Raw genomic sequence first — 22,385 nt, 5'->3', positions numbered from 1 at the left:
GCGAGGTGGGTCTTGATGTTTATGGGAGCCCCGACGCGCCCAGACACTTTGAAACTGTGATTGCAAATAAGGATGTCGTCTTAGCCGTCGTGCCAGAGTAAATCGTATTTAGACAAAAAAATAAAAAAATATAAAGATGTTACTTGAGGAAAAGGATCCTGTAGACATTCAAGAGTAGGTAAGAAAATAGAAAAATCTGCAGAGTATTAAAGGAAATGAACTCGCTGCCAAGGGAAAAAAGTTACACTGGAAGTGTTCGTGGAGGAAATACAACACCGAAGTAGCTTTTATTACATTGAAGTAAAATCTCAGGACTCACCGAAATTCAATTGGTCCTTAACTTGGACTGAAGTGGATTAAAAAAAAAAAAGGCTCAGATGAATGGACAATGTGCCGTATATGAATATATCCAGTTTAAAGACCCCTCGACAGTAAAGTTCTGCCAGTATTCTTTCTCTGTTTGTTTCCGTCTTTTCGGGTCAAACATATTTTGAGTTTGTTCTAATTCTTTGAGTCCACTGGGTTCCAATCTGTAACACATGAATTTAGAGACGTCTTATTTGGGCAGTTTTCTTTCTAAGCGCTTTAGTTACGAGTGTAATTAAGCCACAGCTAATATACTGTTATCCGCGCCTTTATCGGTGTTTCCCAACTGATGGGTGGTGACCCACTTTTGGGCCACATTGAATGTGTCTTGGGTGTGTGTGGGAAAAACTTCAGCAGTTTTTAACGTTTACATTTAAGTCTACAGAACTTCTGCTGCCGTGCTTTTATTTTGATGGACATACGTTTGCGCCGTCGCTGTTCGCCGCCGGCGTTGTCATGACAGCGTCCACGTCACATCAGGGGCTTGGAGGATTTGTCGATGGGTTTAGGATTAGATTAGCCTTCACTTTTTATTTCACGTTTCATACAGTTCCATTTTGATTTTATGATCATCACCGAAAGCATGTTTGCCTGTTGTTCAAGAGAAATCTGCCTTTTTATTCCATTGGCTTTTTAGCTTTAGTTGCACTTTTGTGCAACTAAGTGGCTCAAAAAGGACCAATGGCAGTCCTGATGCCGAACCAGTTCAGAACCACTGCTCTATATGACATATACGTTTGAGGGTTCATGGTGTATTTGTACTTTCAGCGTAGGAATTTGCTGGTTTCGTTTCAAATTTGAACTTTTAATATCAAAATTGCCATCAACTTCCTGCCTGCACAGGTCAGCGTGTCCACCACGTTTGTCTGACGCTCACCTGGGTTGTTTTTTCCTCCCCCCCCCCCCTCTCGCCTCCAACAGGCGCAGCGTTCCTCACATCAGACCTCACTCCTGGCACCTGGCGAAGTTGTCGGAGCTGCCCCTTCCTCCACCTCCTCCTCCTCCTCCTCCTCCTCCTCTTCCTCCTCCTCTATCACCTCCTCCGCCGCCCTGCCTCCCCCCCACCGACTCCCCTCCCCTGCCCCCTCCTCCGCCTCCGTCTGCCATGCAGCTCCACCCCGGCCCCTACACACTACCCTGGCACACGACCGACAACAGGTGAGAGAGAGCGTCTTTCCCCCCCGATCAACAACGTGATTGACATGTGATGGCGATGGACCAGAACTGGAACCATCAGACATTTTGATACTCAGGGCAAAAAAAACAAAAAACAGCAGGATAATTGGATGACTTCATTGGCTAATAGAGGCCAAGTAAATACCATGGCCTTGGTATCACTCTCTGTTTCCTCATTCCTCAGCAAGAAAAATCAATATAGGATTATTGATTTTCTGATAATAGGTAGGTCACCAGTCTGCAAGTTACCCAGTCCTGAAGTCACCGCCGTCTGTTTCAGAACAACCCCCTCACACGACTTCTGACACTTTCCAACTCCAACTTATAAAAGTTTACTTGTGTGTTCATAGGCTTGCTTGTTTTTTCTTTAATGGAGGAAAATGACACAATTATGAACACGCAAAACAGACCCTCGACAGATCACGAATTATGACTTTAATAAATAGAATGATCTATCTTTTAATTTCCTTTAATGAATAGATTAAACATTTAATCTATAAAATGTGCCTCAGATCAAAGTGATGCTTGTTTTGTCCAACCGCTCGTTTAAAACCTAAATGAATTCCCTTTACAATGATATTAAGTAAAAAAAAAAAAAAAAGAAGAGATTTTTATACAATTTATAGTAATCAAAATGTACATATTTACAAAGCTAAAACCAGCAGGTTCTTTGTAATTTTGCTTTATTTTGCTTTATTTATTTATTCTAATGATAAATCAATCAAAATCAATTTGACAAAGTTCAAATTGTGGTTAAAATTGACACCTTTTCTGTATTTACATTGTATTTATACAGCGTATTACAGCTGGAAATTAAGCTTATTACGTTTTTACAAATTGCCTAATGTGCATTTTTAACCGGATTGTGTCATCCCATAGTTGTAACTCACACACTGTGATCCTGTCTGGGATTTTTTTTTTTTTTGGTCCCTGTTCCCCCTAAAACGCCAACAATCGACAGGAAACAAGGTGACATCACCGCGTTATAATGTCGGCACTGCCCACGCAGGAAGCCCATTGGTCTATTTTTGGCCTGTATTTAAACATTCCAAAAGCGATAACCAATCAGATCGCTCTGGGGAGCTGCTGTTTGTCCGTCTGTGGGGGGTCAGGTGGAGGTTTTTGTCCGCGGTGGTGAAATCGTTCCGTTTTGATTGAAATGTCCCTAATTGTGTTTTTTTTTTTTTTAAGAACAGATTTTTTTTTTTTTTACAGCTTTAGTTTTATTTGTCCTACGATTGATCACCTGGGCTAAAAACGGATTCGCGTTAATCACTTATTGGCCTTTCTAGCTAAAATCAGGAGGTTTAAAGATCGGACGTAAAATGTCGATCACTTAGCGCCCGGCCAACATTATCCACCATAAGTTACCAGTCACACCAATAAGGCCGTTGTGTTTATTTGACCAATTTGGTGTTTCCAGGGCCGATACCAATTGTTGGAAATCAAGGAGACCAAAAAAAAAGAAAGATATATTTGCAACAGATATACATTTACATTAAAACTGTCAAAACTTGGAATAATAAAACTCTAAACTCTTCTCAAATGCTTTTAAGCATATGTATAATGAAAAGAGAACTTTTCAACATTATCTTCAAATATAAAGTGCAGAGATTTGTTAATTAATCGACTATTTGATTGACACAAAACTAATAGCTAACTATTCTAATTATTGATGAATCATTTTGAGCCTTTTCTCTTTTATTAAAACAATGCGAAAATTCTCCAATTCCAGCTTCTTAAATGTGAATATTTTCTCGTTTCTTTCGTCCTCCATGATAATAAACTAAATTTATTTTGGTTGTGGTTATTGGTCGAGACTAAACACGACATTTTCGGCCGCACCATAAACTTTGGCCGTAAACGTTGACGACCAAACACAACTGACCGATTAATCGAGAAAATAACCAACGGATAATGAAAATGACCGTCGGTTGCGGCCGCCCAGGCAGGCTGAATAAAAGAAGTCTTTGTATTACAGAATGATCTCACCAAGATAAACTGTAATCCTTTAAAGAGAAAAAGAGGAAGTCGCCACCATCTGTATGTTGACTCACAGTAAAAAAAAAAAAAAAAAAAAAAAAAATAGCCTTTCTGTCTTTGTTGTCAGCTCGGTGATGTTAGTGGTTCGTACTGTTCTCCTTTCGATAAGAATCAGTGATATAACATGCCGCTATTAGATTTAATAGTCCCACGTGGATTAGATAGCAGTGTGTGTGTGTGTGTGTGTGTGTGTGTGTGTGTGTGTGTGTGTGTGTGTGTGTGTGTGTGTGTGTATGTGGGTCTGATCTTTCACACACACACACACACACACACACACACACACACACACACACACACACACACACACACACACACACACACACACACACACACACACACACACACACACACACACACACACACACACACACCATCTGATGAGGAGGCAGCTCCCGGCATAACTCTGGACAATGGCATGTGACTCCCAGAACATGTGGACAAAGAGAGGAAGACATTCAATAAACTGTGTTTGTGTGAAGGAGAGGGACATTTTGTGCAGTCTGTGCGTGTGTGTGTGTGTGTGTGTGTGTGTGCGTGTGCGTGTGCGTGTGTGTGTGTGTGTGTCTTCATGTAAGCAGTTGAGAGTTTTCAAGTTTCCTGACTGATTTAATCCAACGGTCTCCCATGCCCCCGTCGTGTGCGTGGCCGTGCTGCTGTATCTGTGTCGGCCCTCACATGTTCCACATCACATTGCCGTCTGATTGGGCAGGAGTGACTGTCATTTCCTGTCCAGCTCCCGTCTCATTTCTTCCCTTCCTCTCTTCTCCGTCACCCAGGTCAAATCCGTACAGAAGTCACTTCTTTCTCATTCATCGCTCACTTCCTTCAAAGATGGTTTTCTCATGCAGATAACGAAGCCCTTGTGGTGATTTCTTTGCACAAAGCTGATGTAAGCATGATGTAAAAGAATATAGGTTCTCTGGAGTGGGCGAAATGGACAGAATCAGGATGTCTTTGACCAAATACCTCGATATGGCAACAATATTGTAGGCATGTCTATTTGTGCTTTTAATATATATTTAAATAATGCAGTGTCACCCCCCCCCCAAAACGGGTGCACAGGAAATAAGTAAATATAGTAGTTACTGGACGTAACTGCAGTTCTATGAGTACGTTCGTATTTTGTTTCTTTCAGACACACTGCAATGAGAAATTCGACGACTAACTATATTAGTCATGTTGATGTAAGGGCGAAGTGGGTGACGACAAATACTAAAAAAGCAAAGGCAGAAAAAAACACAGGTTTCCCACGTGCGATCACTTGTGACACATGTTGCAGGAAATGATAACATTGGGAAAATGTGAAAAACAGTTTTCTCCTGGGAATCTACACGGGCTTCTTACATTACACCATGATGATGTGCCTAAACCACATGTTTCCCGTGGACAAAATATATGTTTCACATGAGTTTTGCACATGTGAAATTTAATGTGTTTTTTCCGTAAGGGTGTTTAGTTCAGAAAATCACATCACTTCGCTGTAATACAGCCTTGAAACCAACGGCTGCCAATCAAACCACTGGACGACGTGAACACAAAGTCTTATTCTGAAAATACTATTCTGAGGTTGAAAGACCGAGTTGAGGTCGGAAACAAAAAAATGCTTTTTAAAGCTGGAATCGTAAACCATAAATACCACAGAAACAGCCTGGTGATAGTCGGCCGGTGGTTTTCACCCTCACCGGTCGGAGATCAAAAGCCTTCTAGAAATGTCTCTCCCCTGTAACTCCCTCCTTTGTCTCCTTGGCAACTTTTCCCATTGTTTGAATAAGACACCAAAGAAATACAAAGAGGGTGAGCAACTGCTCCCTCCTCTTTTATAGGAAAAGGAAATACCACAATAAAACGTCTGCAGATTTGTGTTGGGAGCTTTTACGGGTTGGATGTGGAAAGCTCGGTGCCCTTACCCTTGGGTTGAATTTTCATTGCCAAAATGTGTGAAATGAATTTTTCTATCCCTAAGCTCTCCTTTAGTTCCCCGACATTTTGTCCTATGTGGCTTTCCCCACGATGTTCAGATTATTATATTATTACCGTTTTGCATGATTTTGGGGTCATTTTTTTGGGGCCTGGCAAACATGTGTCGTGATGTGTCGCAGAGGTTACACAGGTGAGATCCAAACTCAGGACTTCGTGGTTGATTTGAGCAACATTCGATATGCAGTACATCTGACAGTTTGCAATGTCTGTTTGCCCTCGAAGGGAAAAAACCTCATGTGTTTCTCATCCTCAGATTTTATTCCCGTTAACATTTTTCGAAAGAATCTTTTCTTATCTAAATCAAGTGTATACAGATCTGTTTTACAGATTGCAGGGGGTGCAAAGGGAAATTTTGAGCTATCAAGATGAAATAGTTTTTTGTTTTTTTCTGGTATTTTTTTTTTAGAAAGGAAAACAAGAGAACAAGATTTTTTTTTAATTGTTTCAAAAAGCCAGTATTATTTTGGTATTAATCTACGTTTGATGTAAAGGAGATCTGACAGGAAGAATCCAAAAGCGGAAGAAAGGAATGAAGGGGGAAGACGAAAGAGGATGAGAGGAATCGGGAAGATTTAGAGATTCTGACTCCGGGCAGTAGGAGTTGATGAGGAGGAAATCCCTCTCCGCCTAAAGAGGCTTCCTCCGAGGGGCTTTAAAAACACATGGTGCCGCCGTGGATCTTCGGCTCATGGCTGATAGGAAACAGATTCCCCAGCTGTCCCAGACCAAATATACTGTATATGTTTGGAGGGGTAATTGCAACTTGCCACTTCCAAATTAAAGACGACTTGCTGCGTATAGTCTCTGAACGCGTCGGAAACTTTGATTTCTATTCTACAGTTGTTTTACAACCCAGATCTCTAGTTACTACTAGGGAGTTGCAATTAATGTTCTCAATGTGCAATTAGTAACTTTGTAAAAGTTCCCACACACGAAGGACACATTAGTTTGCTTCTTTCTTTTTTTTTTTGTCTGTAAAGCATCTGAAAGCATTAGTTCATGCCTGTTTTCGAAGCGCTTAAGTTGATCTTGTAAATTTCCATCTCTCCGCAGTGACTTGTCCATGCAGTGGGGTCAGCTGTCCAGACCGTACTCCTCCACCGACCGAAGCAGTTCCCTGGGCTCCATGGAGAGCTTGGACACGCCGACGCCCACAACGCAGCCATACTCCGACTCCCATAATTCGCCCGTCGACCCCACCCTCTTCAACGACAAGAGAGACTCTGCCTACAGCTCCTTCTCCGCCAGCTCTAACACCTCCGACTACGCGGCGGTGCCGCTCAGGCCCGGCGAAGCCTGCTCCATGGATAACCTCCTCCAGAGCCTGGGGCCGACTTGTCAAGGCTACCCTGGTGGTGACGCCTCAAGCCTGGCGAGGTCGTCTGGGAACGCCCCGGATGAGGTGCCGCTGATCGTTCACAAGTCCAGATCACTGACCAGGCTGAGACCGAGGCCCGTTGTAGTAAAAGAGAGGCCTTCGTCCTGCTGTTATGAAGTGGAGAAAAGAGGAGGAGACTTTGAGGTTGTAAGAAATGGAGAAAGGGGAGCGGAAAGAAAGATCAACCCCCCTCAGCCTCCAACTAGGAAGGACAGTTTCAGGGCAACCCGTCGTCCTAAAGTTGTCAACAAACGTTGCACTTCTGCTCCTATTGAAAATTCCAGTGTTTCCTGTTATTATGAGGAAAACAAGTCCTCTTTGAATACTGAATCAGGAATTCATAATGGCTTCCCTGCACCAGAGGAAGGCGAGCAAACTGGGAATTTCAAAGAGGATGCCTTCGATTCGCCCTTTATCCAAAGACAGACTGAAGACACTAGACACATCAGATGTGATACTGGTGCCGATAAAGACTTCAAATCGGAGACAACCTCAGATCACCTCTCTGTCCCAGTAACTGCCTCCCTAGCCCCCATCGCCTCCTCTGGTCCTGGCTCCTCACCTGCAGAGTCCCCCATGGAAGTTCAAGGGCAGTCTCTCATTACGCACTCCCAGACCAAGCACTCCTCTACAGGGCTGCACCGGCACAGCGCCCCCGGTAAGCTGCCCGCTTCACGACTTAAGTTGTTGCAGTTCAACAGTGAAACCTCCTCTTTGGAGCTTTACAATCCATCAACCCCCTGTGATCCCTCATCGCCCCCTTGTAGCAAACAGTGGTCCCCTTCTTCGCTTCAGCCCACGACGGAAGACCAGGAAGCTTGTCACAACCACCTTCACGCCCCGTCAAACAAATGGGGAGGCAGCAGATGCTCAACCCCAGGATCTGTGTTCTTGGAAGGCGATGGTGACGATGGAGATTCAAGTGGGAGGCTGGAAGAGAGGAGTATGAACGGCGGATCCGTCTCACCGATCCATCATCACATCCCTTGGGGTCGCTCGGTGAGTGTACCGGGGGAACCCACGGGCTCGGCAACACAGGAAAGGTTGAGCTCTGACCAGATGCTAGAGAGGGATTTTGTGCCACTTAGTGCTGCTGCCAGTGTGGATTCCTTACTGGAGGAGCAAAGAGACGTCGAGAGGGAAAAAAGCGGAGGGTACAAAGTGGAGGACGTAATAGGAGAGGCAGCCATGAAGAAGTCCAACTCATCCAGGAACCTGCGACGGAACCGTCGACGCAGCGAGCGATTTGCTACCAACCTGCGCAATGAGATTCAGAGGAAAAAGGCCCAGCTGCAGAGCAGTCGTGGCCCAGGAGGGTTACTCTGCAGTGGAGAGACTGTCCAAGAGGAGGAGGGTCCAGATTTCAGTGAGGACGGGGCAGGCCGGGACCTGCCTGCCCAGAAAAAAGGTTCCAAAGTTGCATTTGCCTCCCTTACTATTCCCCAAGAAACCCCGACCACAGCACCGGTCAAGACATCAAACAACGCGAGGGAATCGAACCACGATGCCTCGCAGACTCAGTCCACGACCTATCCTCAGGACAATAATCAATCCAACTCCGTTCAGATTCTGGACCCAGGTGTGCCACCTACGGCCAGTTTTGGTGTCGGCATCCGAGTTGTGGAGGAACCAGCTCCTGCTGGCAAGGCCCGCCGTTGGCGTTGGACCCCCGAGCACAAACTCCAACCGGAACCTGATCCAGACCAAGGTGGCTTGGGTGAGAAGGTGTTAGGCGTCTCAGGGTCACGTCACGGGGTTTGCTCCTTCACCCCCTCGTCCACTACCTCCTACAGCCGCTCCTCTTCGTGTTCTCGGACGGACGAGTCGGACATCCTTCCGTTCGCAGATAGAATGAAGTTCTTCGAGGCGACGAGCAAGGGCATCTCCGTACCAAATATCTCGAGTCTGTCAAGTTCCAGGCAGAGAAAAAACTCCCGCCATCAGGAGCACCAGGGAGGGGAGCCCGGTCAACCCGCATCGCAGAGGAGATACTCCTACCAGGGGGGGCTTTTGCAGGATAGTGCCCTGCTTCCGAACACGACGGAGGCCAGGAGGCAGTCTGTGAGTACCACCAGGGAAAGGCAGAAGGAGAAGGAGAGGGAACAAGCGAGGGAAATAGAGAAGAGGGCAAGGGAACGAGAGCGGGAAGAGAGGTTAAGAGAACGGGAGCGGCAGCAGGAGAAGGAAAGACGAGCGAGGGAATTGGAAATGGAGAGCGCGAGGCTGAGGGAGATTCAGCGGGAGAGGGAACGAGAGGAGAGGGTGAGACGGTGGGAAAGGGAAAGAGAGAAGGAGCTTGAGTCGGAGAGAGAAAAGGAGACGGAGAGAGCCGGAGATAAGGAGCGACTCCAAAAGGAAAGGGAGAAAGAGCTCAAGAGGGAAAGAGAGAAGGAAAGGGAGGAAGATTCTCAGCTCGCCTCGCAACGGGAGTTTTACGGCAATTCTGGCATCAAAGAAAGAAATCAAGACTTCCAGCACAAGGACAACTTCCACAGCCTCCAGCCCAAACCTCCGGCATTCCCCCAGAATCAAGTCCCGCGATCGGCTTTTCATCCAGTCAGCACCAAGTCCCGGCAGCTGGAGAATCAGCAAGCTCTGCACCAGGGTTACACAGCAAGGAGCTACACGCCCACAGAGGTAAGAGTGCTGCTTATTGGTTTCGTTGTTGAACTAAATGGCATTTGTAAGGTTCATGAAAGAGTCAAGACTTTTCTGTTTTCCAGGCATCTGGATTTTTAACTTAACTCTCAGATTTATAGGCAAAAAGACACGTCAGCACATTTACCCTTATTCCACTTATTCAGAGTGGCTTTACATTTTTTCTTTAAGTAGAATTTATTGTGGGTAAAAGTGCTCAGTATTTTAAACTATTAAATTGTCACAACTAATAAGTGGCTCGACTGGACGGCCTACAACCAAAACATTATTCATCGGAAGTGCTGTGAATTTCTATACTAAAGCAAGATTATTTCAAGGTATCTATCCTTTTCGCGATATAAATACGTTAGTAGTTCCACTGTACATCCGTTAACAAGTATGTTTACGAGCCTCGCAGCTGGTGTTCCAGCAGCAGTTCTGCTAAGTTAAATACCAGCAAGGAAACCAAGTAACGCCTTTCACAGCGAAAGATAAACTTTGCAGATGACTGAAATCAGACTGTGGTTTTGGACTGAACTGAAATGACCACTGGAGACTGAAACCTATCCGGGATCTTTCAACCAGCACCAGAAAAGGGAATTGAGCGGCCACTCTTTGGATATCGAATGCTAAGTGGCCACTCGGTCCAAGTGCTCTGTGGTTTAAACGACTGGTTTGAAGTCGAACCTCACATCCTGCATGTGTGGTCAGGGTCTGAAATCCTCATTGTAAAAATGAGCGGATCATTGAACTAGTTCATGGAACTGAGGGGGAGGTTGGGCAACAGCGGCGGACACTTGTGTCAGCGGTAATAGCGGCGTCGGGTTACATCTTTACCGCAAATTGATTCGGGAGCCTCAGCGGGGGGTTGGAGCACCTCGTCTGAACTTTTACAGCTCCTTCGAACTTCGACCTATTGGTCCCCTCGTCGTCTGACAGTCTGAGCGATCGAACCTGACGTTTGTTTTGGACTAAATATCAGTTCAGTTCAAGATTTTTTTCGGGCTCGAGCCAACGCAGTTTCGTCGTCTTCGTAAGGTTTCGTTCCCTCGGGGGGAGTCTCAAATCAAAGGTTGTTTGGTTGGATGCCACGGCGATAACCCCACGCGATGAAATCCGTCAGACGTCCAGAAGTTTCAACAGTAACAGATGTGCTGGATGTTTGATTCCCCAGAGGCACAAACACATATTTCATATTAAATGAAACGGGGAATTGGGGTTTATTCATTAAGGTGTGTGCTTTCATGTTCCAGTATGTGTTTTGGACGCAGGAAGGAAACAGAATGTGAAAATCGAGGCTGCAATTTCAGTGCGTTCCCATTTTAGAGGCCCAGCTGTGTTTTCACATGAATTCTTTTTGGCAAAATTATACAATCAGATTAAATGATTTCTTACATCCCACCTCGTTACTTGAACATTAAATTTACCCTTTGATGCAATTTGCCCCTTTTCCTCAAAGGACATTGATTTTCGATCAGTAAAGAAAACATGGCGTGCAAAGCCTTCATTATATTCTAAATGAAACACATTCACAGCGATCATTCACATGCTGAATTTGCAGTTTATGTTTTGTAAATTGGAACACTTGCCTGGTTTTATAAATTTAATCTGGACAAGAAAGGAGCTGAATTAAAGTTTAATTTTCAGCTGTTTTGGGGAGAGCAACAGTTCAAATGCCAAGAAAAAGAAGCATCGTTATTACTCATGGTGGGTTAGTTTGCATGTTGATAGTTTTTCTTTTCACTCGGTGTTTCTGTTGGATATCAACGTTAGTGCTGCAAGTAATACATTTTTAGATTGATTTGGTTTTTTCAAAAAAAGGTCATCCCAGTCTCTCAGAGCTCAAAGTGGTGTCTTTAAATGTTTCTTTGTCTCTAATCAACACTACAAAACTACATTTTTATGCTTGAAAACGTTCAAATGGATCAATTATCAAAATAAAACAAACAATAACTCGACTAATTGTGTCAGCTTTAGTCTACTTAAAGGAACAGTTCAACATTTTGGGTGGGACTATTTCTTTAGCTCTGCCCCTAATTTCCTGCAAATTTATGATAGTGACATTATTCTGAGAAATAACTGTTCTTGGCCAAAACCATAAGCATTTTAATTGCAGCTATTAATTTACCAATAAGTGTCCAAAACATGTCATGAATGACCGAATGCCCCTTTAAACCCCAGTAGACAGTGGAATGACGTTCTTAAGGGCCATCCAGGTACTGAAACAGTGCTTATTATCACATTTTATGCTCAGCTGACAGCAAGCGACGGCCAAATATGTAAAATTCATCTCCAGCCATGCCAAAGAAAATACCATCTGAATGTTCAGATTTGCATCACAGACGCTCAGAAAATATCTCTGCACAGGAATGTGTGTGTGTGTGTGTGTGTGTGTGTGTGTGTGTGTGTGTGTGTGTGTGTGTGTGTGTGTGTGTGTGTGTGTGTGTGTGTGTGTGTGTGTGTGTGTGTGTGTGTGTGTGTGGACCCCACCGGTGTATTTGTGCAGCCTATCGCTGCCTCTCTGTGTGTGCCGACTGGCTGCTTGTAACAATAACGAGAGTTCAATGAGTTTACCACCAGTGGAGTCACAATTGAACCGACTGCACAGCAGAATCTTGTAGGGCTGCGACTCATAATCATTTTTGTCATCTGTCACTGTGCTGACCATGATCTCAGTTGATTGCAAAATTGGCCTTTATAAATATACAGTAAAAAAAATAAAATAAACGTCACATATTTATTTTTTTTGTCCAATCAGCATTCGAGAGTTCAAAGATCTTTATTTTACAGAGATGAAACATACAAAACAGCAAATCCTCACCCACAAGAGAATTTTTAGTATTTGTGCTGAAAAAAATATTGTAAAAGATATTATAAATGATCAAAATAGTTGCCAATTACTTACCTGTCTCTTTTTCTTATTCAGTTTGACACTTTATCTCTTTCTTACATAAAATGATCTCTAAATTATTTCAGTGGTAAGTTTTAGAATCTGCTATATAGTTTAAGTTGATATTTCCCTGTTAAAAATAAGATTGAAGTGCATTCTCTTTTTATAATGATAAATATATATTGTTATTTACTTTGACGTGTGTGAAAAAGCAGATACAAACTTGTGTGTATGAGTTCATTCGCAGCTGTGCAAGGGTCAGTCTGATGAAACAATCCTAACTCATGCAGATAAAAACACTCTAGTAGCTGATGAAGACCAGGAGATGTCGTTGAAAGCACTGGAAAAAGAAAGCTTAAGAAAAAAAATATAAATGGATGTGAAACAATTGAAAGGCAAGCAAATGAGTTTTAAAAGACATTAAAAGTAAGATAAAAAAAAATAAAAAAATGCATCATACAAAACAGGAAGGAATGGAAATTTCAAAATAAAAGAGATTTATATGGCCTGCTGAAGTCCCTCAGGTCAGAACATTTTACCTCCAGCCTAATTAACCTAATTTTTAACCTAATCTTTATTGCAGGGCGGAGTGACACACCCACTTCCCTCCAGCAGGGACGTGTGCTGACCAACACTTATCCCCATATTGAAGTCTTCCGTCATTCCTCCGCTGTTATTAACCGGCTCTAAATCTCTCCGCAGACACATCCCGCCGGGCAACAGGAAACAACCAAGCTCAACAGGAAGTACAGCCTGACTGAGAGGTGAGCCACTTCCCGAGTAACGAATTCATTTGGAGAGTTAACATTTCCCTTTTTCCTGACCTGGTTATCTTCTGTATTCGTGAGCGGTCCTCTTTGACGCGGCAGTGCAGTCGTCGCACGCCCGATTCCATCTCTGTGAGCTCATCTCCGGCGATGTTAGGTGGGGTCGGCACCACGGTGCACCGTCGGCCGGAAATCCCACTCGGTCATGCCTGGCTGTGATTTGACTGTAATGAGCTCTAAGTGTGCGCAGCAATCATCCATGCTTAAGATGTGACTGTAACGACATGCGGTCGGACGGTGATTTCTGTATGTTAGCATGTAGCGGAGGGGAGGGGGGGGGGAGGCGTCATTTAGGAGACGCATGGCTTGTGAAAGGGCCTCGGCTCATATTTGACCTGAGACAGAAACAGTTCAGTGAGTCTGGAAAGCAAAAAGGAAGCATTTACGGTAATTTAACCACTTTCACTGTCTGTGTTTTTTTTGGGGGGGTTTGTAACATTATTTCTCTAACATGAAGTCTTTCTGAAAATGTCCCTCTATATTTACTTTTTTTTTTTTTTTTTTTCGAACTTTAAATTGGATTGTTTGAAGACAGAAACACTTCCGTGTCTGTGTGTTAATACGAAGCGAGAGGCGGGAGGTGATTAGCTTAGCTTAGCATAAAGACTTAGCCTCGCTCTGTCGATTGTCCACCAACACTTCTATCAGGATACATCTATTTCACGTACACAAACAAACCTATATGTAGAAGCAATAATTTAGCTATAGAATACGTCTCCGGGTACAGTTGGTGTGCGCAGGTTTTTGTGTCTTTACTACCAATCTGGCAACCTCAATGTGATGACAAGACTCTGGGAAGTCGCACCGAGTTGGAGCGCCAACCTGTTGTTCACCAAGAAATAGTTACAGCACATGAGTCTCCATAAAGCCTCCAATTTATGTTTTAGAACTTCCTCTCTTTATGCTAAGCTAGACTAACCATCTTAATGACTCCATTTGCATGTTTAACGGAAGGGAAACAATTAAATATATTTGCTGAAATGTAAAAACAATCAAACATAGTGAGGAAAAAGTAAAATGATTGTGGTCTATAGCCGTATTCACCAGACTTCATTGAAAAATGTTACGTTTTTAGGTGCTTTGTTGCATATTTGTTTATTAAAAGAAAATCGTGTTTTTCTTCCGTTCCTCCACTCCCTCCACATTACAGAGACTACTCTAGTTGGAGGCGGGAGTCCAGACCGCCGGAGAGCCCCAGTCAGTACCAGCAGGCCCGATGGGGCCCCCGAGGGGCCGACAGCAGCAGCGACGACCACAACGGGCACGCCTTCGCTCCTCCGCCGGCTCCGCTTCTGCTCCGAGGACGGGCCATGTCCGAAAACGACCTCCGCTTCGACAGCAGCCACCGCTGGTCGCCGTCAATTTCCATGGCGACCAGCCAGACCCTCAGCGAGGTGGAGGAAGGAGCGGGCGGGGTCAGGGGAGGGGACGTAGCGAGCGCCGCCCGGACGAACAGGAAGAAGACGCCGCCTCCTCCGAGGCCGCCGCCCCCGAAGTGGGAGCAGTTTCACAGCCGGCGTGTGTCTCACCACACCCTCTTCTCCTCGTCCTCCTCCCCCTCTTCTTCTTCTGCTGCTGCTCCTCTCTCCATCCCTCCCTCCTTCACCCCCGCAGAGGGACACTGCTCCGCTCACTCCTCCTCCTACGTCCCTCCACCTGAGACGTCCCGGCAGAGGTCCTACAGTCTGCCTCCGGAGAGGCAGGAGGTGTCCGAGGGTTGCCCGCGATGCAGCTGCAACCAAACCCAGGAATCCTCGTCCAATCAGAGCCAGGCCCAGTTTCAGGACCGCCCCTTTAACGTGGCCCCGCCCAGTCCTATGTTCTCCAGGAGGGCCTTCAGGCCGGTGGCTCCGCCCCCGAGAGAGAGGGAGGGGCACCTCAGGGCGGAGGTTGGGCCGTCTCTACCTCCACCTCCTTCACCTCCAGCAGCAGCAGACAGCAGGTGAGACAGGAGGAGATTTATAGCAGTTAGATGCACCAAATGTATGTAACGTTTTCTTGATTTATTGGTGAGTTTTTGTCCAGAAAATGACAGAAAATTGTGAAAAAGGTTGTTTTTTTCCTTCGTAACCGTCTTCAAATATCCCCAAATAGGAAACTGGGACAGGTAGTTTTTGGGTTGTTTGGCTTAAAATATGACACTCAGTAATGTTTATAAAGTAACATTCAGTCCATTACAACGATAGTCTATTGAAGTGGGCTTATCCTGCTTCTCTCTGGAGACCTGAAATAAAGTTCATGTTACACATTTTTGGCGTATCGAACAGATTTCCTCTTGAAAACGCTGAAATTTGATGGCGATAAACTATACACATTTGTGATTGGTTAAAAAAAAAAAAAAAAATTCATGCTGAAGTCACACTGTAGCATCAGTACATTAGGAGGAGAGCTTCACCTTACAAGAACGATCCAATAAGCAGAATTCCAAAAGCCATAAATCTCAAAATTAACCAAAATTTGCTTATATTGATGAGTGACTGGTTCAAGTACAGAAGTCCTAACAGGACAGGAACAGCAGAAATGAGGCAAAAAAAAAAATGCATCAGTATATTCTTGAAATATGTTATTTAAAAACATTTTTGTCATAGATTTTCAGCCAAACTGTCCCATCTTATTTCAGTCACTGACCATCAGCGGATATATTTTTTTTTGTTTCTGTTCATTAACAAGGATTTCATCAGAATTTCAAAGTAAGAGTGCAGAATTGTTGAATTGAAAACTTCTTTTTGGATGTCATGTAAAAAGAAAGATTGCTTAAAACATAAGATTCTTCTAGATTCGATAGCAGCATGGTGAGTCATTTAAACAGTCTGTGAATTTATTTTCATCATTTTTCATGTTTTAATGATGTGACCTGTTATTTGACTTGATTTTGTGTCTGTGCAGTTTGTCTGTGATGGACGTGAGCCGCAGCCCGGACCGGGACAGAACAACAGTGAAACCTCACAAACAGCAGCCCAACGTCAGACCTGCAGCCGAGTGGGAGAGAGCCCCTTCTCCCAGAGTTCATAGCGACGCAGCACTTCCCCCTGTTTTCGAAAATGGAGGCGCTGGTGGGGTTTTACCTTCTGAATCCTACTACGGTCGGACTGACTACGAGCAGCAGCAGCATCGTACGAACAGAGGCTTCCAGATCGAAGAGCAGCAGAAGATCCCCGAACCGGGAACCGAATCGGAGACCACCCTGAGCCCGAGCCCGGCGCACAGCCTGGAGGCCGACCTGGACGTCCCCATGGAAACGGACATCGACGATTTCCAGGAGGAGGAGCTCCCGGCGGCGGATGCGCCGATCAGCAGCGAGCTGCCGTGCTTCGCTCTGCCGGTCACCGTGCTGGAGACGGACATCGACACGCCGCCGGACCCCGGGGCCTCGCCGCCGCGCCGGACCCGGGCCGAGAGCGGCTCTCTGGAGGAGGAGCTGGAGGTCGGGGAGAGCGGCAGGGAGGGGCTGAGCCTGGAGGAGCTCTTCCCCCACGGCGGCGAGGGCGAGTCGGGCACGGAGAGCTGGAGAGGAGCCTACCACACCGTGGAGCACAACAACACCGACAGCCTGGACAGGTAACCACGGGCTAAATGGAGCTGCGTGCGTCTGCGTGTGCGTTGTGCGTCAATTACACGCACCATTTGATCTGTACAAGACCGAACTGTTCCCGTCACTAAGCTCCTCCCCGGTTTTCCCACGAGCCGTCCAGATCTCCTTCCTGCAGCCACTTTTCTCTTTATGTCCCCCGTTAACTTTACAAACGGTTTTGTTTTCGCGGACACAGGTTGGCTGATGGGTAACTGGTGCCACACCAGGACAGGAAGGAAGTGAAGTTAGACAGCCTCGTCTGTTTACGATGAAACTCAGAAAATCGACACGAACATTAATTTACAGTAACACGCTGTACAGGATATCATTGAATGGCACACGCATGCAAAATCCCATTTAACGCTACAGATGGCTTAATTTCCCGAAGAACGTCTGAAGCGTTTACTGAATGTGAGCGTTACAGTTCAAACTGAAGCAGTTAAAGGCTTTAAATTGTCTGCTGTAGCGTGAGCGGTGAAAAGGAGCTCGAAACGTCCGGCTCTTTATTTCAAATTCCGGCTCTAAGTTTGAGCTCCGTGTCCTGTTGAATTGTCAGTTTACATGTAAAGTTCAAGACTAAAAAGAGTTCAGGAACAAAAAGCTGAAGGCAGCGTTCAAACATGCAAATCGACTTTACATCTTAATCTGTGTTCGCATCTGATCGTAGCTTGAAGCCCGTTTTTCAATTCACTCTGGATTCATTCTGGATATGGATCAAAAAAAAAAAAAAAATAAAAAACATTTACATAAAATATTTGACCCAAAGAAATTCCAGTTATAAAGCAAAGAACACAGATTTTATAACAAATTCTTTTCAATGAAGGACCAAATCTGAATCTGGATGGAGAGCTAGAGGGGCCAAAAATAAGCATTTCTTTTGTTTCAAATTACATTTGATTAAATTGTAATATATCACACAGCAAATTCTAATTACAGAACATTTATGCCCAACAGCACTGCATCGCTGTAAAACTCATATTATGTACTTTTCAGAGGCGCAAAAGAGATTTTAAAGCATTTCAGAAAAAGGAGAATAAACGAGTTAATCTGATGGAGCAGTGGACCAAACCCTGGCCCGCGGTCCCCAAATCTGGCCGTCTGTATTAAAGCATAGATTATTGACATACAGTGTTATGTCAATAATACATACAGACATCGGTTATGTTTATATTTATGTTCTTTTTAACAAAACACAACCCATTAAAAGTGAAGTTTTACCTCCTCTTTCTTTCCCCGTTTCTCCTGGCGTGTATCAATAATTTGAATTCTTCTATACCGCCATATTTTTACTTCTCTGCTGAGTCGTTTTTTTTTTTTTTTTCTCGTGGCTGTCGGCTTCTTCTAATTGATTGTGTCTCTTATCAGTGTGTGTTTGTAATCGCTGTGTTTTCATGAGAGTGTGTCTGCTTTATCTCTCCCCCCCCCCCCCCCCCCCCCAGGCGGTCCGGGGCGAGCTCCAGCTGTTCGTCTTATTACAGCACGTCGGCAGCCAAGGCTCAGCTCCTGTCCCAGATGAAGGACTTCACCGACCACAGGGAGCAGGACGACGACGACGACGAGCTCACCTACAAGGTAGCGCCGCCGCGCGGGGGGGGGGGGGGGGTTGTTTTTTTTTTTTTTTTTTCACCGCGCTGACGTGTTTGTTTTCACTGCGAGTTTGTTGACACGGGTCCGTTCCCTACGCCCGAGCAGAAACAGCTGATGGAGAGCCTCCGCAAGAAGCTGGGCGTGCTGAGGGAAGCTCAGAGGGGGCTGCAGGACGACATCAGAGCCAACGCACAGCTGGGAGAGGAGGTGGGGCAGCAACTCCGCACGCTCACGACCGACCGGCGTTTCAATTGTTTCCTAAAACTGAATGAGGAAGTAACTTAAATCCGCTTGTTTAGTCCAACCAGCAAAAAAAACAAAAACATATATATCAGAACACGTGATGCTTTAGAAAACCAGCTGATATTCTCATCTGAAAAATGATCTGATTAAATTGCGTATCCGTCTATCCACTGATTGATAAGTCAACTATTGAGGGATGTGAAATGAGCCCAGTGCCTTTAAGAGGAAGCAGTTTCATATTCACCGGTAGTCTTATCTTGTGATGCGCTAAAATCAAACCACACTCTTCGTATAGAGGGACAGTTTGAGGAAGGAGTCAGTCACTCACCGGCACGGATGTTGTGCTTCGACCGGGTCGTCCTTCAGGTGGAGAACATGGTGGTGTCGGTGTGCAAGCCCAACGAGGTGGACAAGTTCCGCATGTTCATCGGCGACATGGACAAAGTGGTGAGTCTGCTGCTGTCGCTGTCCGGGAGGCTGCTGAGGGTGGAGACCACGCTGGACACACTGGACCCCGAGACGGAGCACCACGAGAGGGTGAGGAGTGAGGAGGAGGAGGAGGAGTGAGGAGGAAGAGGGTGAGGGTGAAGAGGAGGGGGAAGGTGAGGAGCAGGAAGAGGGGGGAGGAGGTGGACGGTGAGGACCAAGCAGTTTGATTTGTTCTCAGAAGTTTGACCATATTTTTTTTTTATATTGTCCATAATTTCAACTTTATTTTTTTTTAGAACAATTTTGTATTTCTTTTTGAAATCGCCCGCTTATTCTTTTTCCTTAATGTGGGCCTAATTCTCCGTCGTATATATTCAAATGGTTTTTTTTTTTTTTCTCTGTTACGCACTGAATTTAAAATGCACTGAATTTTTATGCCATCAAGAATAAAAATAAGGAAAAGAGGCTGAAACGAGAAGAGTTAAGGAAGGACTGGTAGATTGAAAGTTGAGATATTGTTGAGGAGTTACTCCAGCGAAAGGCTCGTTTAAAAAGGTAACACAGGCCGAGCTATTAACCTCCACCGATTCATCATCAGCTTTACACCCCCCCTCCTTCACCCCTCCAGTTCAAAACCTGCAGAGGTGCACAAAAAAACAAAACCCAAAAGTATTTACCTGTGTCTCTCTCTCTCTCTGCCCTGCAGCTCCCCCTGCTGGAGAAGAAGCGCCAGCTCATGAGGCAGCTGTCCGAGGCTCAGGACCTGAAGGACCACGTGGACCGCAGAGAGCAGGCCGTCAGCCGGGTGCTGGCCCGCTGCCTGTCGCCGGAGCAGCACCGAGACTACAGGTAGAGTTTATTTAACGTCAAAACAAATCGTGAATGAAAGTGAACGAAGTCTCGGATCAAAGTGTCGAAGCAAAGCTGCACTTATTTTGTTTGTTTGTTTGTTTGTTTTTTTTTTTTAAAGCGTTTATTTGTGTTCTTTCCTCCCGCAGCCACTTTGTGAAGATGAAGGCCGCACTGCTGGTGGAGCAGAGGCAGCTGGAGGATAAGATCCGGCTGGGAGAGGAGCAGCTGAGGGGGCTGAGGGAGAGCCTGGGGCTGGGGCTGGGGCTCGGGCTGGGCATTGGGATGTCCATGGGATACGGACATTATTAAAAAAAAAATCAACAACAGAGATGAAGAAAGAAAGAAAGAAAGAAAGAAAGAAGAAGAAAGAAAGAAGAAGAAGCGGGGATTTTTTGTTTTTTTGTTACATTCAGTCCAAGTGAAGTCCAAAACCAGAAAGGAAAGAAGCCGATGGGACCTTTAACAGCAAAAAAAAACCCAGATTTGCACAGTTTCTTAAAGGAATAGTTTGACATTTTGCATATAAACTTTCTTGGGATAAATATGAAGCCAATTAGCTTAATTTAGCTTGGCTTAGTTTATTTTACTTTAGCTTAGCAGAGCATAAAGACAGGAAACAGCAAGAGTGGCTGTGTTTGAAAGTGTTAAACTCGCTGTTTCCCAATTTATGAGCCGGACTAGTTCTTGGCCGGGGCGCAGTCTTTCTGTAGCTTCATATTTAACAAATCAAAATGTCTTAACTGTTCCTTTAAGGATTAGCAGACGTGTCGGTTCCGGGGCCAAAACAAACAGCTGAAAGAACTCAAACTCCCCCCTGAAGGTTTTTAGGTAGGCGGGGGGGGGCGAGGAGGGGGGTGGATTCTCAGTAAGAGAGACCAATAAAAGAAAAGGAAAAAAAAAAAGCAGCTCAAAAGAGGTGTCAAAATGAAAAAGGACCGGACTCACTTAGCGGTCACACGCCCCTGAAGAAACGGAAACAAGGAACTGAAATCCTTGTTTAAGATGTCATCTTTCTGGATGTCGTTAAAAAAAAAAAAAAAAAAATGTCACAAACCGAACGAATATAAAATAAAACCTGTTCATTTCGGAGCTTTCGGAGGACTTGAAACGTTCCGCTTCACGCCGCGTACCGTAAAACTGTACTCACAACTCCACACTTTTGTTCCTCTCGTCTAAACACTCATCACACTACGTTGCCAAAGACATTTTCGCTTTGAATGTGTCACTAAGACGCTGCTCACTTTCGATGTGTTTTTTTTGTTTTGTTTCGTTTTCTCTTGTATTTAAATCTCCTGGTTTAGAGATTCAAAGAAGAATTTTTGTTGTTGTTTTTTTTTTGGGGGGGGGGTGCTTCTGTTAACCACACTACAGCCAATATTGTGAAAATGCAATTTGCAGCGTTATTAACTGCACTCAGCGACACATATCCTGTATTATCGAGCATACTGTCGCTCTGCGTACCCGTTACTGTAACGTCCGTGGCTGTGTTACCGTGTGGTGAGTTTGACACTCCCATGAAATGACCATTATGTACAGGAGACACTTGTGTTTATAACGTGTGTGTGTGTGTGTGTGTGTGTGTGTGTATATATGTGGTTTTGATATTTGAAATGACTGGAAATGGTTGTAAAAGATGAACGTGAAGACCCGGGAAGAGTCCGAGTTTACTGTATATTTTGACGGTGAATGAATCCAGAGGAGCGTTTGGTTAAGTTGCACCTGAGTATTTTTTTTTTTTTTTATTATTATTTTTTTGTCAATAAGCTAGTTCAAGTGAAGTTTTTAAAAAAGTTTTTCGTCAGACGCCCTTTTTTTTTTGTTTTTTTTTTTTGTTTTTTTTTTTGCCCCTAACTTTGTCTTTCAGCAAGTTCCAGAAAACCTACGCTGGAAAATTTGCTTTTTCGCATTCTTGCTGAGAGTTGGAGGAAAAGTCTGTACAGCAAATACGAGGCCGCTGCCGGCAGCCGCTCAGCTTAGCTTAGCATAGAGACTGGAAACAGAGGTGAACAGCTGGCTGTACTCTGTCCATAGAAACACAGGAGTGCGCTAGGAGTTCCCCCCTGCATCCACTGTTTGTGCTAAGCTAAGCTAACAGGCCGTTGGCCGCCGCTTCGTATTTAAAAGACATATATATTTGAGTGGTGTCAATGTTCTCATCTAAATGTTGTCTACGGGGTAAAGGAGTGCGTTTCCCAGCATTTCAAACTATTTCTTAAAAAAAACTTTTTTTTTTTTTTTAAAGTGTAAGTTTGAAGTTTAAATTGGAAAAAACAAAAAAACATCTTGTTTTCTCAGTAGATTTTTCTGAAACGCAGAATTGAAAGAAGACGGCAAATTTCTTGTTATTTCTCGGTGACCATCCGCCGCCGCATCCCTTTGTTAAACTTGAAATAACTGCTATCTGCA

At 44.7% G+C, this 22,385-nt stretch overlaps 1 protein-coding gene across 3 annotated transcripts in view; it reads left to right on the top strand.

Annotated features, from left to right (window-relative positions):
- Positions 1-22,011, top strand: part of shroom4 (shroom family member 4) — a 70,987-nt gene extending 48,976 nt beyond the window's left edge. For 2 of the 3 annotated variants that reach the window (XM_069708006.1, XM_069708009.1), the window contains 10 exons: positions 1,288-1,524; positions 6,619-9,580; positions 13,173-13,234; positions 14,448-15,239; positions 16,184-16,855; positions 18,308-18,440; positions 18,561-18,662; positions 19,065-19,235; positions 19,834-19,976; positions 20,126-22,011. In XM_069708006.1, the coding sequence (XP_069564107.1) occupies positions 1,288-1,524; positions 6,619-9,580; positions 13,173-13,234; positions 14,448-15,239; positions 16,184-16,855; positions 18,308-18,440; positions 18,561-18,662; positions 19,065-19,235; positions 19,834-19,976; positions 20,126-20,288 (5,437 nt within the window). In that variant the 3' untranslated portion in view covers positions 20,289-22,011. The remainder of the gene's footprint in view (positions 1-1,287; positions 1,525-6,618; positions 9,581-13,172; positions 13,235-14,447; positions 15,240-16,183; positions 16,856-18,307; positions 18,441-18,560; positions 18,663-19,064; positions 19,236-19,833; positions 19,977-20,125) is intronic. The other variant, XM_069708008.1, reaches the window with a different exon arrangement.
- The last annotated feature ends 374 nt before the right edge of the window (positions 22,012-22,385 follow it).

The sequence above is a fragment of the Brachyistius frenatus genome, unplaced genomic scaffold (assembly GCF_029030835.1).
Source record: "Brachyistius frenatus isolate BFR_SWC_R1_liver_20210118 unplaced genomic scaffold, ASM2903083v1 Contig_73, whole genome shotgun sequence".
In the NCBI taxonomy this organism is placed as follows: Eukaryota; Metazoa; Chordata; class Actinopteri; family Embiotocidae; genus Brachyistius; species Brachyistius frenatus.
This window is presented reverse-complemented; position numbering and strand designations above follow the sequence as displayed.